This window comes from Syngnathoides biaculeatus, chromosome 10, assembly GCF_019802595.1.
Source record: "Syngnathoides biaculeatus isolate LvHL_M chromosome 10, ASM1980259v1, whole genome shotgun sequence".
Taxonomy (NCBI): Eukaryota; Metazoa; Chordata; class Actinopteri; order Syngnathiformes; family Syngnathidae; genus Syngnathoides; species Syngnathoides biaculeatus.
Window position 1 is genome coordinate 15,086,453 of NC_084649.1, and position 15,201 is coordinate 15,101,653.

A 15,201-nucleotide genomic window follows, 5' to 3' on the forward strand; every position below is an offset into this window, starting at 1 on the left:
GTCCACAAAGAGATGACAGCGGCCATTGTCGCCTGTGACACAACCTTGACTCTGATCTCCACTGTCATCGCTCAGTTACTCTTGTGCACAAACTAGAAGTGGCTGCACACGACCGTGACTGAAACTTCTACATTGACGCGTCAACAACTGGTAGGATACTCGATGTTTTACCACACAACAAAGCGACCGACTGTGGCTCCTTCAACATTTTTCCTGAAGTCATTTCCTTTCAAGCGTCATGCGAAATGTTGCTTATGAAACTGTGTTCGTTCAATGCTGAAGTTTTTGCAAAATCAGCCATCTGGTGTGGAGAACTTTGTATTCCGTCACGTCAACACACACCCACGTATTGGTATCTCTCGGATTTCACAGTCGACAGTTGTCGAGAAAGACGCTGGCCTCCCTCGAATACAAAAAAAGTTGAGAAAACAATAATATTAGTCAATAAACATGGAGCAGGTGGTGGTGTGAAATAAAAAGAAATTTGAATGTTTTGAGGATCTTAGAAAAACATGTCACTGATGGTGTCGTGCACAAGTATCAAACTGGTGGCCCACCACATTATCTGATGTGGCCCACGAAAGAAAATCCATCCATCTATCCATTTTCTTCACCGCTTATCCTCACGAGGGTCGCGGGGCATGCTGGAGACTATCCCACCTGTCAACGAGCAAGGGGCGGGGTACACCTTGAACCGGTTGCCAGCCAATCGCAGCACACATAGAGACAAACAGCCGCACTCACAATCATACCTAGGGGCAATTTGGAGTCTCCAATTAATGTTGCATGTTTTTGGGATGTGGGAGAAAACCCGAGTGCTCAGTGCAAACCCACGCAGGCACGGGGAGAACATGCAAACTCCACACAGGCGGGTCTGGGATTGAACCCAGGACCGCCGAACTGTGAGGCCAACGCTTTTACCAGTGGAGCCACCATGCTGCTCGAAAGCAAATCAAAATGAAAAAGATACTGCATGCATTTTTTTTTGGTGACCCACCACGCACAGAAAGAAATATAGTAATTGAAAAATATGTTTTTGTAAAGCAAAGCAAATGTGTAGCGCATTTCATACACGAGGTAACTCAATATGCTTTACATGTTTAAAGGCATTTGAAAACAAAGGAGATAAAACATTTAAAACGGGATAAAAACAATGAAAATGACAAACAAAATATAAAAAAGACTATTAAAACCGCACACAGTGCCAGTAATATGATCAAAAAGTGGATGTATTCTAAAAATCATAAGAAAATAGAAGGGTAGGGTTTAAAATACATAAATTTGTCCTGTATTTTATTATATGTGATAATGTAAATATAAATTCAGTCATAATGGCCCTCGGAGGAAAGCTGTAACCACAATGTGGCCTGTGGACGGAATGAGTTTGATACCTCTGGTGTAGTGGTAAACACGTCTACCTGTGGTGTGGGCAGTGTGGGTTCAATACCTGCTCACCAAGGGTATCAATATGTGCCCTGTGACTGACTGGTGACCAGTTCAGGGTATAATTGGAGTTTGCCTGAAGTTAGCTGGGATCGGCTCCAACACACCTGTGACCCTTGTGAGGATAAGTGGCTTGGAAGATCAAAATGGATGGCTGGATGGATCTGCCACACCCCATTAGTCCAAAGTTGCTTCCTGGAAAAATAGAAAAGAGGACATTGCAGAAAGATTATTATTATACATTGGTTACGTGACAGGGAAGTATGAAATTATTGTTTTTTGTTTTTTTGTCGAAATCGTTTGAACTTTTAGAATGGCAAGAATTATATTCTAACGCCCTCTGTCGATTGGTTACTGTAAAGACACTCAGTAACAGTCGCCATTCAAAATGAAACTAGTTCCTGCCAGTAGACTAACTTCCTTTTTAGATTTTCAGAATAAAATCTATTTCTGAATCGTTGAAAACATTTTTTTTTTTACCTCGTGTACTGTGAGGTTCAATCCTTTGATTTTCAATGCTCTTAATCATGTAAAGCACAATGAGTTACCTTGTGTAAGAAATGTTGTTTTTGTTTTCCTTTCGGCTTGTCTCGTTAAGGGTCGCCACAGCGTTTCATCTCAGATGAACGCTCATATTTGTTTGGAACACTGTTTATGAAATGCGCTACATATATACATTTTCTTTTATATGGTTTCGCGAGGAATAATTGAAGATTTTATTGACTGTAGATCTCGAAATTTAAAGTACTGTAATTCCGTGCTGGGGCATGTTTTATTATGAAGGTCTTAAACCAGACGTGTTTGTCTTGTTTGTGTTAACGCGACCGCATCTCGCAAACATGTCTCCTCGTGTATGATTGCGTCTGTTTGGCAACTTAATAGCAGCACGCGTGAAAGATTTTTTTCACCATTGACGACTTAGCCGGTAAATCTATTGCACTGACACGATTATTAATGAAGCCAGCGCTTTGTTCCAAAGAGCCGGCGTCCTGATTTTTACTCGTGACAACTTCCTTTTTTCGTCTCAACGGTAGCATTAGCTAGCTAACGTAACTTGTTATTCAAATGAAAAATGCACCGTCAAGTAAAATTATTCATCCGAACTGAAAATGTCTTGACAGTCTTCAATAACGAAACCTATAATTTAGAAAATAATCGTAATAATAACAATAATTGCATATATACAATTATGTGGAGAATATTGATTTACATTTCAACAGATCTTTCAAACATAATTTGAGTGATATAAGTATCATAATAAAAAAAAGCAGCAATTTCCGGCAATAATACTGAACAACGGTGCTAAATATTTTAGGCGTTACTCTTCTTCTTTTCCTTTCGGCTTGTCCCACTAACCTTTTTTGTAAAATTTGAGTTAACTTAAAAATCTACCCGATTTTCGAAAAAAATGGTATCATTGTCGTTGTGTGGCACAAGTGGGTTGCAGTTCTTGAGCAACTTGAGTCTGCTGTGGTGGGTCTCCTTTCCCACGTACCAGGGCATTCCAAATTTAGAATACTGCAAGTGCAGTAGATTATTAAATTGATCAAAACTACTTTGATAATCAACTAATTGTATCGAGACAACTTAAAGTTGTCCAAATCCAATTTCAGCCTCTCAGCACTCAAACATCTGTAGCCTTCTATCAGAGCTAATTATCCAAGTGTTTAGTTATAAAAAGACATATGCAAACATCTGCTTATATTTTGCCCATTTTCTGACATGTTCCAGACCAAACCAGGAACTGAATCATAATCAATTTGTTTGTGTATTTTCACTGAGTTTAAAATAATGCCATGTTTTTTATTTAATGACATGGATTGAAAAACGTTTTATTTTCAATCTGGTTAATCAATTAATCAAAAATAAATGACAGCTTAATCAATTATAAAGTGTACTGTAAAACGTGCTTGGGTAAAAAAGCAAAACAGGGGGGCCATACTGTATCACTGACTCGAAAACCTGGCCAATAGGAAAGTAGTAATTAGTATTTTCAAAGTGGCGACATTCACTCGAGCGTCCTTCGATTTCCGGTTCATTTCAATGATCATCATTTTCCCGTTCCACTAGCCTCGTGACAGGAATCCTACAGAGATGTCCTCCCCAGGAGATGGGCCTGTCGGACAGGCTCCCACTGGGCTTGAGTCTATCATCAGCGTCACCATTGGGGCGACGGTACCCACGGGGTTTGAACACACAGCTGCAGAGGAGGTCCACGAGAAGATTGGTGTAGAAGCCCGCATAAGTAAAGACCGCGGTCGTATTTACTTCACCATTACTACCGACAAGCTCTTCCAGGTGAGGTGGAAGTTTGACGGGAACATTTTGTCGTTTGTATAAGGCCTCTCACAGCTAATTGTGAATCAACTGTCCCCAAAGGTTCACCTGCTCAGGTCTGTGGACAACCTGTTTGTGGTGGTCGATGAATATGATCAATACCAATTTAAAGAATCAAAGGTAAATAATTTATACCCTCTATAGGAAATATACGTGAAATCAGTCAATTTTTGTAGCCATTTCAAGTGACCTTGCAAGCCCTCGTCCGCTGGATGGGCCACAAGTGAGTCTAACTTACTAAAATGTTTGCAAATCTAACGTATTATTTAAGGTTTTTTTTTTTTTTTTTTTTTTTTTTTTTTCTTCTGATACGACGGGTGACTGGTTACCACATCTGCTTTGCAGTTCTGAGGACCGGGATTCAATTCCCGGCCTCGCCTGCCTGGACTTTGCATGTTCTCCTGCATGGGTTTTTTTCCGTGTACTAAGGTTTCCTCCCACACATCCCAAAAACATTCACAGTTGGTTGACTGAAGACTAAATTTCCTGTAAGTTTGACTCGTTGTTTGTTTATATGTGCCTTGCGATTGGTTGATAACCAGTTCAGGATGTACTCAGCAAACCTGGACATCAGTGAGGATAAGCAGTACACAAAATGGATGGCATGGATGTTTTTCTTCTAAGAATATTGCTGTTCTTTTCAAATTATCTTTAATACGGCATTTGAAATTATATGGACTTATTTTAAACAGATCCAGTGTCCCCCTGCAGCCTGTCAGATTTTATTTTGGAACCTCATTTGCTTAATTTTTTTTATGTCAATTTTTTGATTTTTATAGCCTTTCTGAAACACCCTAGGTCACAAGATGGTGCCAGAGCTCCATCTAATGAAAAAATATTATTGGAGGCAAATTGACCCCTGCGTGGATATTGCGCAATCCGCGTCACTGACCAATCAGAGGCCAGAGATCTGCATAAACCAAAGCCCGTTTTTGCTCCCGCCATTTTTCAGACAACATTGCATGGTCCAGTATAGGGTTAGTTAGCGTTTTATCGCGTATTTGGGTTATTTAACAAAAAATATGGTTAAGAGGTGTAGTCACGGACTTTGTAATAGTGACGACAGGTATCCTGAAAGGCTAGTTGGTGGAGTTCGATTCGTACCCTTTCCAAAACCGAAGACCCAGTACGAAAAATGCCTCCGATGGATCAAACTTTGTGGAAGACCGCATCATCAACTAAATCCATCTAATATCAATCGGAACAGATGTTTGCACGAAGGTATGCCCTATATTTGATTATCAATACACGTCTCGTATAAATGAATGAGACGTTCTCCGCTAGCATAACACTGCTACGTGTGAACGATTGACACACTTATTCTTTGTTGAGCGATATTTAGCGATGATCGGACTGCACAAACGTATTGATTTCTTGCTGGCTCGCGGCCGAAAGTTAACCAGACTGTGTTTGCAGGAAGATATGCCCTAAATTTGATTTTTAATGCACGTCTCGTATAAATGAATGAGACGTTCTCCGCTAGCATAACATTGCTACGTGTGAACGATTGACACACTTATTCTTTGTTGAGCGATATTTAGCGATGATCGGACTGCACAAACGTGTCGCTTTCTTGCTGGCTCGCAGCCAGAAGCTTAACCAGACGGTGTTTGCACGAAGATATGCCCTAAATTTGATTTTTAATACACGTCTCGTATAAATGAATGAGACGTTCTCCGCTAACATAACATTGCTACGTGTGAATGATTGTATGAAATCAGAAGCATAGAGTTTGTCTCAGTTCAGAATGTATTGTATTGTATTTGCCATTTTTACTGTTTGTCTTACGTCAGCGCGCGTGACGTCACTTCAGGAGGCGTGGTTAAGAGCCCTGTACGGAGGCGTCAATTGGTGCCAAGCAGGGCAGGACGGTGGATGGGCTGGTGAAGCGTTGGCCTCACAGTTCTGAGGTCCCAGGTTCAATCCTAGACCCGCCTGCGCGGGTTTTCTCTTGGCACTCCGGTTTCCTCGTACATTCTAAAAACATTAATTGGACACTCTAAAAACTGCCCCTTGGTGTGATTGTGAGTTTGACTGTTTGTCTCCATGTGCCCTGGCTGGCAACCAATTCAGGGTGTACTCCGCCTCCTGCCCGTTGACAGCTGGGATAGCCTCCGGCACTCCGCGCGACCCTCGTGACGATAAGCGGCAAAGAAAATGGCTGGATGGATAGTGCCAAGCATTTGATTGTCATTAATCTCTGTATCTGTTTTATCCAGGAGGAGACGTTGGCAGAGCTGCAACAGCTTGCCTCCAAGCTTCCGTGGACGAATGCCTTGGAGGTGTGGAAACTGAACCGCACTTTGAAAAAGAGAAAAGGCCAACGTAAAGGAGCTAATGGCGCTAGAGGTAAGCCCAGCAGTGAGGTCGAAGAGGCGATTCCGGATGACAAGTCACAGGCTGAGGAGCTGCCTGTACCCGATGACCCAAACAAGACCGAGGTGGCACCTGACACCGAGACCATCACGCAGGACTCTGAGGAAACAGAACCCAACGTCACCCCTCCAATAATCAAGTTCCGTGTGACGTGCAACCGGGCTGGTGACAAGCACAGCTTTTCCTCCAATGAGGCAGCAAGAGATTTTGGTGGAGCGGTGCAGGAGTTCTTCCAGTGGAAAGCAGACATGACAAAGTTTGACATTGAGGTAAGCATGTTTGTTCTGATTTAGCCAACACAAAATGAATACATTTGTAGTTGCTCAGAAAAGTCCTCACTGGTCCAGTACTTTGGACTGCTTAGCTGAAGTAGTGCAACAGGATAGCAAATATTTCCCCTTTTTTTTGTCATCTCATGTGGGTACGGTGGGTTGTGAAGGAACGCAAAGTAAGGCGGAACTGATTTGTTTTCTGGGCCATCAAATTGATTTGCACCTTATCATTTGGAGAAGTGTTGACAATGTTTTGGTCACCTTATTTAATCACATGAGACAAGTACAATTTTAGAAAAATGCTCTCCGTGCGGTGTAAAGTAATTCCCCTCCACTACAAACTGCAATCACAATAATCAAATAACCGTGTGTCAATCAAACCTGAATATTAGGTGGAATATTTGATGCAACTTTTCTTTCATGAATGACATTGTGCAAGGGTATTTGATGGCCATTGATCGAGCAAACCCTTCTATAGGTCTTATTGAATATACACAATAGTGAGGTGGTCATTGGCATCGCACTCACTGAAGAGAGTCTTCACAGAAGAAACATCAGCCACTTTGGACCCACCACACTGCGCTCCACCTTGTGCTACGGCATGCTCAGGTACCGACATTGCCAGTCAGTATTTACGGAGATCAACTCGGTTTGTAGTGCTTTATGAGTCCGTATTAAATGTTATCCTATTGTCATTTTAAATTGAGTTCCCTATTTACCCTATTTAGCTTCATAACTGGTGGAAAAAAAATAAACACTTTTTTTTTGTTAGGTGGAAAGGAAGAAAAAAAATAAATGAAAGTGGTACGAATGGACTGATGCCATTTTTTCCCAAGCAGTTCATCTTTGTGCCACAAGATGGCGGACGTTAGCTGCGTGCTATTGCTTGTGATTGATTGAACCCATTATGCTGGTATTTATTATATTTTATAAAAGGACTAGGTTATCTATCATCTAATGTTTAATATGCAGGTGTCAGTGTTGAACTATAAGATGGCTTGTAAACCTCACGGTCATGAGTGTACCTCGGGTCGTTGAAGTCTTTCATGATTGTCAGTTTTCAAACAGGCACATACATGACCGTGCAGATTTAGTGGTGCCTGAAGTAACTTGGAAATTGCCTAAAGGCATCGCTTGTGTTGTTTATATTCATACCTGACTGTGTGTTGACAGGTTGTGTAAACCTCAGCCATCCGACATTGTACTTGATCCAATGTGTGGAACTGGAGCTATACCTTTGGAGGTAAGAAAGAAAAAGAAAAAACATTTCAAAGCCCTCTTCACGGATCTGATAGCTCCCTCTTAATGTCTTACCCGTCATGATTTTTCTGAATTTCTACGGACGTGTGCGTCCCCAGGGGGCGTTGGAGTTTCCTGCATCCTTTTACATTTCTGGAGACAACAATGACATGGCCGTAAACCGCACAGTAAACAACGTGTGTCACATTCAGAAAAGGAAAGAAGACAAGGGCTGGTGAGTGTCATTCATACCTATTCAAAGCAGATCAATGGATGGATGGCCTACAGAGTGACTTTGTTATTAGCCTCACTGAGTACATTTGTAAAGGAAATACTATTTGGTACATACATACACTGCAACTGTGTAAAAGCCGCAAGTACCCACATTGAAACCCACATTCAAACACGAGATATTTACAAAGACGATACACAGAAATAGTTTAACCCTCGTGTGGCGCTAACGCTAGCGCTAATGTTGTGCTAACGCTAACAGGGCCAGTTCAAATAAAACTTACCTGTAAATATCACTGAGACACACTAGTAACACAGCAGCAACATGCTAGCACAGCTCTAACAGGGCCGATAAAAGTCACTTCCTCAGCACATATATTCCTCCGGTCTCATTCTGACCATTTCTGCTCGAGCACCCCTTTGGGGCTGCAAATTAGCTGCATCATGGCATAAACCGCAGGGTTGAAAGCGTGTGACAAAAGTCGCGGCTTGTAGGCCGGAAATTACGGTACTTCTGTATCTGTCAGGAATAATAGCAAACTGCATCCATTTGTGAAGTTTCTATATCAGACTTGTCCTCTTTAAGGTCACAGGTGAGCTGGAATATCCCAGCTGACTTGAGGCGAGATGTGAGCTTTACCCTGGACTCGTTGTCAAAGAAGTATTCACTACTCATTCACATTTAGGGGTAATTTGGACTCGTCAATGGACCGAACAATACATTTTTTAGGAAAGTTTGAGAAAGAAATTCCTCACAAGTACAGGGACAACACAGAAATTCCCCATAGTAAAGCTTGAGTTGAGATTTGAACCCAAATCCTCTCTACTGTGAGGCTGATGTGCAAACAACCAGGTCACCGGGTTTCCTAACTGCATACAGTAAAACGTATTTCCTCTCGTTGTACATAGGCATGTTTACGTAACTGCAGAGAGCAGTTTCATCAAACCAAATCATTTTCTTTTTGATTCTCTTTAAATACTACTTATTTGAACTCGTTTGCTGTCAAATAATAATCATGTGACTATTGCAATTAGCAAAATCATACGTACAGTCTTGACTTTGTCAATCAAAGGAACATTAGAACTCTTTCGTCTTTATAGATGATGTGAAAAATGAAGTCTTTAATTTAATTACATTTTCAAGCATGCCTGCCACAAACCAGAGGACACGCTCAGTGGGAAAGGGAAGCTTGTAAACATGTCAGACTGTAGTTAATGAGCCTGCTGATAACTAACTGGGTGTGTGAAAAACCTTTTTAATTCTTGATGCTGCATTTTAGAATTTAGATGCGGTGGACTCACCTTTCAATTCCTCTCCCTCAGGTGTTGTACAGTCAACGTTTGGTCATTAATGGCATAAATTTGAACATTCATTTTGATTATGTATTTTTCATTCATTGCCCACAGCTTTTAAGCTTGTAACTTGATCTTGAAAGTGCTTGACTATTGTTTGAACATATTTCAATGAATGGTCTGCGTTTAAAACAGTGCACCCGGGCTGCCCATTGACACAGTCCGCTGGGATTTGGCCAGTTTACCAATGAGGTCCAGCTCAGTTGATATCATCGTCACTGACATGCCCTTTGGAAAAAGGTACCAAATCAAGACAACAGTTTATACAGTGAAGAAAATAACTATTTGAACATCCTGCTATATTGCAAGTTCTCCCACTTAGAAATCATGGAGGGGTCCGAAATTTTCATCGTAGGTGCATGTCCACTGTGTGAGAGATAATCTAAAAAAAAAAATCCAGAAATCACAATGTATGATTCTTTTTATAACGATTTATCTGTGTGATACAACTGCAAATAAGTATTTGAACACCTGATAAAACCAATGTTATTTGATACAGTAGCCTTTGTTTCCAATTACAGAGGTCAAACCTTTCCTGCAGTTATTCACCAGGTTTGCACACACTGCAGGAGGGATTTTGGCCCACTCCTCCACACAGATCTTCTCTTGATCAGACAGGTTTCTGGGCTGTCGCTGAGAAACACAGAGTTTCAGCTCCCTCCAAAGGTTTTCTATTGGGTTTAGGTCTGGAGACTGGCTAAGCCACGCCAGAACCTTGATATGCTTTTTACGGAGTCACTCCTTGGTTTTCCTGCCTGTGTGCTTCGGGTCATTGTCATGTTGAAAGACCCATCCACGACCCATTTTCAATGCTCTGATTGAGGGAAAGAGGTTGTTCCCCAAAATCTCGCAATACATGGCTGCAGTCATCCTCTCGCGGTTGTCCTTTCCCATGTGCAGAAAAACACCCCCAAAGCATACTGCTACCACCCCCATGCTTCACAGTAGGGACGGTGTTCTTGGGATGCAACTCATCATTTGTCTTCCTCCAAACACGGTTAGTGCAACTATGATCAAAAAGTTCCATTTTGGATAATACATGAAGTGGAAGTGGAGTTTTAAAGGCGGACTAACAGGTCTTTGAGGGTCAGAATTCTACCTGATAGACCGGTGTTGAAATACTTATTTGCTGCTGTAGCTCATAAATCGTTAAAAAATCATACATTTTGATTTCTGGATTTTTCTTTTTAGATTATCTCCCTCCCAGTGGACATGCACCTACGATGAAAATTTCTGACCCCTTGATGATTTATTAAGTGGGAGAACTTGCAATATAGCAGGGTGTTCAAATACTTATTTTCTTCACTGTCGCTAGTTCAATGACAAAGCTTAAGTATGTATCAGGTTTATGAGATGTTTAATTTTCAAGGATGGGGTCCAGAAAGAAGAACTGGGACCTTTACCCCTCCTGCCTGAGAGAAATGGCGCGTGTTTGTAGGCCGACTTCTGGAAAGGCAGTGCTGTTGACACAAGACAAGAAATGCTTTTCCAAGGTATTGTCCTCATCATAGAGAGTTGTCACTTGTTTTGTCACACACACATGTGCCTCATGCAAATATTATTTCCACACAAACAAACGGGCCGGGACCGAACATAGAGGCCGTGGGTTTGTTTCTCTATCTCATATGTGACGTCCCATAAGGGAAGTGACCGACGTGTGAATCAGAACGCAACTCAGGTGGAAAAAGGAAACACAGATGACCTCTTGCAGGAAATTCCACAGCAGTGGGAGCTCGCGGCATAGATTGAGGCACATCCATCTGTCTCTGCCACAAGCATACCTGATCGGTCCACTCAAGGGGATCGCATCGCAGGCTGTTCTGGGGCACCTGTGTTGATGCAGATTTAATTCACTTCCCAAAGACAAATCATTTACACTGAATTGTTGCCACACACGATGCTGTGTCATTGACTATTTTTATGGAACTAAAAATGTATCTCTGACGTGGATTCTGCTCACTCTGATTCATGACAGCTGGAAAACTGCACACGCTGGATGTGCCGCCAAGTTATAACTTATCAAATATATATTACAATTGACCCCTCCGTACAGGGCACTAAACCACGCCTTCTGGAGTGACGTCACGCCACGTGCGCTGACGTAAGACAGACAATTCGTAAAAATGGCAAATACAATACAATACATTCTTAACTGAGACAGACGCCATGCTTCTGATTTCATTCAATCATTCACACGTAGCAATGTTATGCTAGCGAAGAACGTCTCATTCATTTATACGAGACGTGTATTAAAAATCAAATTTAGGGCATATCTTCGTGCAAACAGTCTGGTTAAGCTTCGGGCGCGAGCCAGCAAGAAATCAATACGTTTGTGCAGTCCGATCATCGCTAAATATCGCTCAACAAAGAATAAGTGTGTCAATCGTTCACACACAGCAGTGTTATGCTAGCGAAGAACTTCAAATTCATTTATACGAGACATGTATTGATAATCAAATATAGGGCATACCTTCGTGCAAACATATGTGTTCCGGTTGATATTAGATGGATTTAGTTGATGATGCGGTCTTTCACAAAGTTTGAACCATCGAAGGCATTTTTCGTACTGGGTCTTTGGTTTTGGAAATGGTACGAATCGAACTCCACCAACTAGCCTTTCAGGATACCTGTCGTCACTATTACAAAGTCTGTGACTACACCTCTTAACCATATTTTTTGTTAAATAACCCAAATACGCGATAAAACGCTAACAAAACCTATACTGGACCATGCAATGTTGTCTGAGAAAATGGCGGGAGCAAAAATGGGCTTTGGTTTATGCAGATCTCTGGCCTCTGATTGGTCAGTGACGCGGATTGCGCAATATCCACGGAGGGATCAATTGCAATGGAACAGCTGAGGTTGAATAATGTGTCAAACGTGTACATACAGAAAAAGTACATTATCTTTAAAAGGGAAATCCAGTGGTTTGTTTTAACAATGTATCCAATACATCATGGAATTTGTACTCTATTTTGACAATGTGATGTTATATCCTCGCCCATTTAATGGTGTTTTGAGAAGAACTTTATCGAAAATTACGAATTTTCAGGTCCGCTGCCATTTTCGTGAGTCACATGACCTAAGTGGGCTTATGTGACGTATTACGTGCCATTCCAAAGGCTCGTTTACATGGGACACCATTATGCCCAACGCTGATTTCTCAGATTTATCCTCATCTGATGAAGAAATAGCAGTATCGGTTGATTGGGAAGACGGAGGAATACTTCCATACACATCCATGAGTGGCACAGCTATGAGCGGCTCTCCTGGCTCGGTTGATCGGGAAAATGGAGGAATACTTCCATACAGATTTGAACCTGTGGCTGTAAATGATGCCGCCATGCGGCGAAACCCTGAGCTCGCTCCCCGCCGAGCCAGGAGCTCTCTCAGTGGCGTTATTTACTGCCACAGGCTCAAATCTGTATGGAAGTATTCCTCCGTCTTCCCGGACTTCTTCTTCAACCGATACTGCTATTTCTTCATCATATGAGGATCAATCTGAGAAATCAGCGCTGGGCATAATGGTGTCCCGTATAAATCGAGCGTTTGGAACGGCGCGTAACACATCACATACGCCCTATTAAATGAGAGAGGATTCAACATCACATTGTCAAAATAGAGTACATATTACGTGATCTATTGGATACATTGTTCATGCAAACCACTGGATTTCCCCTTTCTTCTTCTTTTTCTTTCAGCTTGTCCTGTTAGGACCTGTTTTTCCATCTAAGCCTATCTCGTGCACCCACTGTCCTCATGTCCTCCCTCACAACATCCATCAACCTTTTCTTTGGTCTTCCTCTCGCTCTTTTGCCCGTTATATTTCACTTTTAAGTGACAGTGTAATACAGTTGCATATACTGTAGGTACAATTTAACTTTTATGCACTATACAATTTAATTGAATCATGACGTCATTATTTTCTTTACATTTAAGTGCAGTGCGAATACTCAAACTGCATAATGTTAGTGGGTTTGAGTGTTATTCAATACCTTTTTGAAGATGTAAAAAAAAATCAAAATAAAGCTCTATTTACTGTATTAAGACAAGTTAATTTTGGACATTAGATTGTCTTGTGTTTTGATACCCTATGTTGAAAATGAAGTCATTTGTTGCAAGCATTTCTCACCGCTCTGTAAATACACCCTCGTTCTTCCCAGCTGTGTTTTACACTTGAGTTTTGGCCTTTACAGAGATTTATGTGCCCTGCAGGCTCTGTCCAGAATAGGGGGACTGTGGAGGAAGCAGCACACTGTTTGGGTCAATGTTGGTGGTTTACACGCCGGAGTGTTCGTGCTCAGGAGGACCGGCGCCGCATTTGGCCAAACTCCCGAAGATATCTACGAATCACAAGGGACAGCGCGTACCGAAGGAGATCAGGACGACACGCAGCGCTGTTAGGTTGCAGTTTCCCCTTTCCGCCATCCCATGTATGTTGGATTAACATAATTTATTTTTTCTTACCTGATTTTTAACTTTTTTTTTGTGTGTGCACTTTTTATGTCGAGTGGCCAACCCTCATTTTGCTCCACATCCTAACAAAAAGAAAATGCCGTGATTATTATTTTTTTATTACCCTTTTGTTGCCTTCACTTCAAATACAAGAGCAAAATGTAACAAATGTGTTCTCATTATGTGGAGGTGTATCTAATGAATTGTGACACCAGTGACCAGGCACAGAGTTACGTTGATTTCATGACACTTATTGAAACTGGTTTTTGCTAACTTTTTTTGGCGATCAATAAAATAAAAAAATAAATAAATTTAAAAAAAAAAGCTGTTGTCATGGGAAGGGTTAGTTGTAAATTACCAGTACTCAATTTGTCATACAGTAGCACTAAAAAGTATGTCCAAACATTTGAATCTTACTCTATGTTCAGTGTGGTACAGTAAATTATTAAACTTATTTGAATGAGGAAGTGGAAAGAAAAAGTGGCATTTGTCGAATGTCGTGCCAATGAAGATTTGCATGGACTAACTAATGATGTACAACCCTGCCAGAGCAACAAAACTAACTTTATCGTGTTTTCTTCCTGCTGTCATTAGCTTCCTGTTCGTGACAATATACCGTAAGAAGATCCAGTGTTTCTTTATAAGGAATACTGTATATAATTTGAAAATTAACCTTGGGGCCATATTCGATCAAGCCATGCTTTTTAACACAGAACTCATAACCAGTTCCTGCTTTTTTCTAGCCCAATATTTCTGGATATGGTTTGTCGTTGTTACTATTTATCTTGATTTCATATTATGTCATTCTGAACTGGAAATGTTCTATTGCGCTTTTGTTTCCTGACGTCATTTGCAATTCTCTTTCCTCCTGTCTCAACAACACTTATTCAGCCGCAAATTAGTCTTGCAAAACCTGAAGCTGAGATTCATAACGTCGGAACCGTGCAGCAGACCTGCTTAACCACAAGGACACGTCCTACGACCCAAATTAGCGCTGCAATCTGTTCCTCACAAGCCAAATTTAACATTTTTGTCCAAACAGGTGTACCTTTAGTTGGTTAGTCTTTAAAAAAAAAAAAAAAAAAAAGAACAAGGGTGGTCTAATAATTTTTCCCATGATTCTAGAGTTGCTACATTTGATATAAAAACTCTACACACGCCAATTAAAATGCCAGTGTTTTATCCTATCAAAAGATGACACAAATAAATTCAAACTATTTTACACATTTAATAAGACCAAGTGTGTCAACACCCTCGTAAGTAGAACGTGGCTGTGTACAGAATGAACCAATGACCCTCAAACTCGTGTTAAACAGGAGGAGTCGGCACACGCTTGTCACCATTCAAATAATAAATGATTAACCTTGAATAAAGTTGAGCTGTTTTAGGAGGCTTTTCCTGACATGTATTACTTCTGTCAGAAATCTGCAAGTTTTTTGCAAAACCCGACTGGTATTTGGAAATATTCATGATTCCCTGCAAGTCCCAGGGGCAC

At 41.1% G+C, this 15,201-nt stretch overlaps 1 protein-coding gene across 2 annotated transcripts; it reads left to right on the forward strand.

Annotated features, from left to right (window-relative positions):
- thumpd3 (THUMP domain containing 3) lies at window positions 1-14,977 on the forward strand. Of its 2 annotated transcripts, none has more exons than XM_061832844.1 (10): window positions 1-150; window positions 3,514-3,741; window positions 3,823-3,900; window positions 6,000-6,425; window positions 6,907-7,037; window positions 7,602-7,671; window positions 7,787-7,902; window positions 9,387-9,491; window positions 10,621-10,744; window positions 13,467-14,977. In XM_061832844.1, exons 2-10 carry the CDS (start codon window positions 3,538-3,540, stop codon window positions 13,653-13,655), a joined length of 1,443 nt encoding a protein of 480 aa, XP_061688828.1. In that variant the 5' UTR covers window positions 1-150; window positions 3,514-3,537; the 3' UTR covers window positions 13,656-14,977. The 2 variants fall into 2 exon arrangements, with proteins under 2 accessions (XP_061688828.1, XP_061688827.1); XM_061832843.1 differs by lacking the exon at window positions 1-150 and adding an exon at window positions 2,210-2,368 and having other exon boundaries at window positions 13,467-14,973.
- The last annotated feature ends 224 nt before the right edge of the window (window positions 14,978-15,201 follow it).

Bases quoted from the DNA above. Each gene is read 5' to 3' on its own strand.
- thumpd3 (XM_061832844.1), top strand. From the start codon at position 3,538: ATGTCCTCCCCAGGAGATGGGCCTGTCGGACAGGCTCCCACTGGGCTT. The intron at 3,901-5,999 runs GTAAATAATTTA...TGTTTTATCCAG, and splicing joins ACCAATTTAAAGAATCAAAG to GAGGAGACGTTGGCAGAGCT. The intron at 7,672-7,786 runs GTAAGAAAGAAA...GTGCGTCCCCAG, and splicing joins CTGGAGCTATACCTTTGGAG to GGGGCGTTGGAGTTTCCTGC.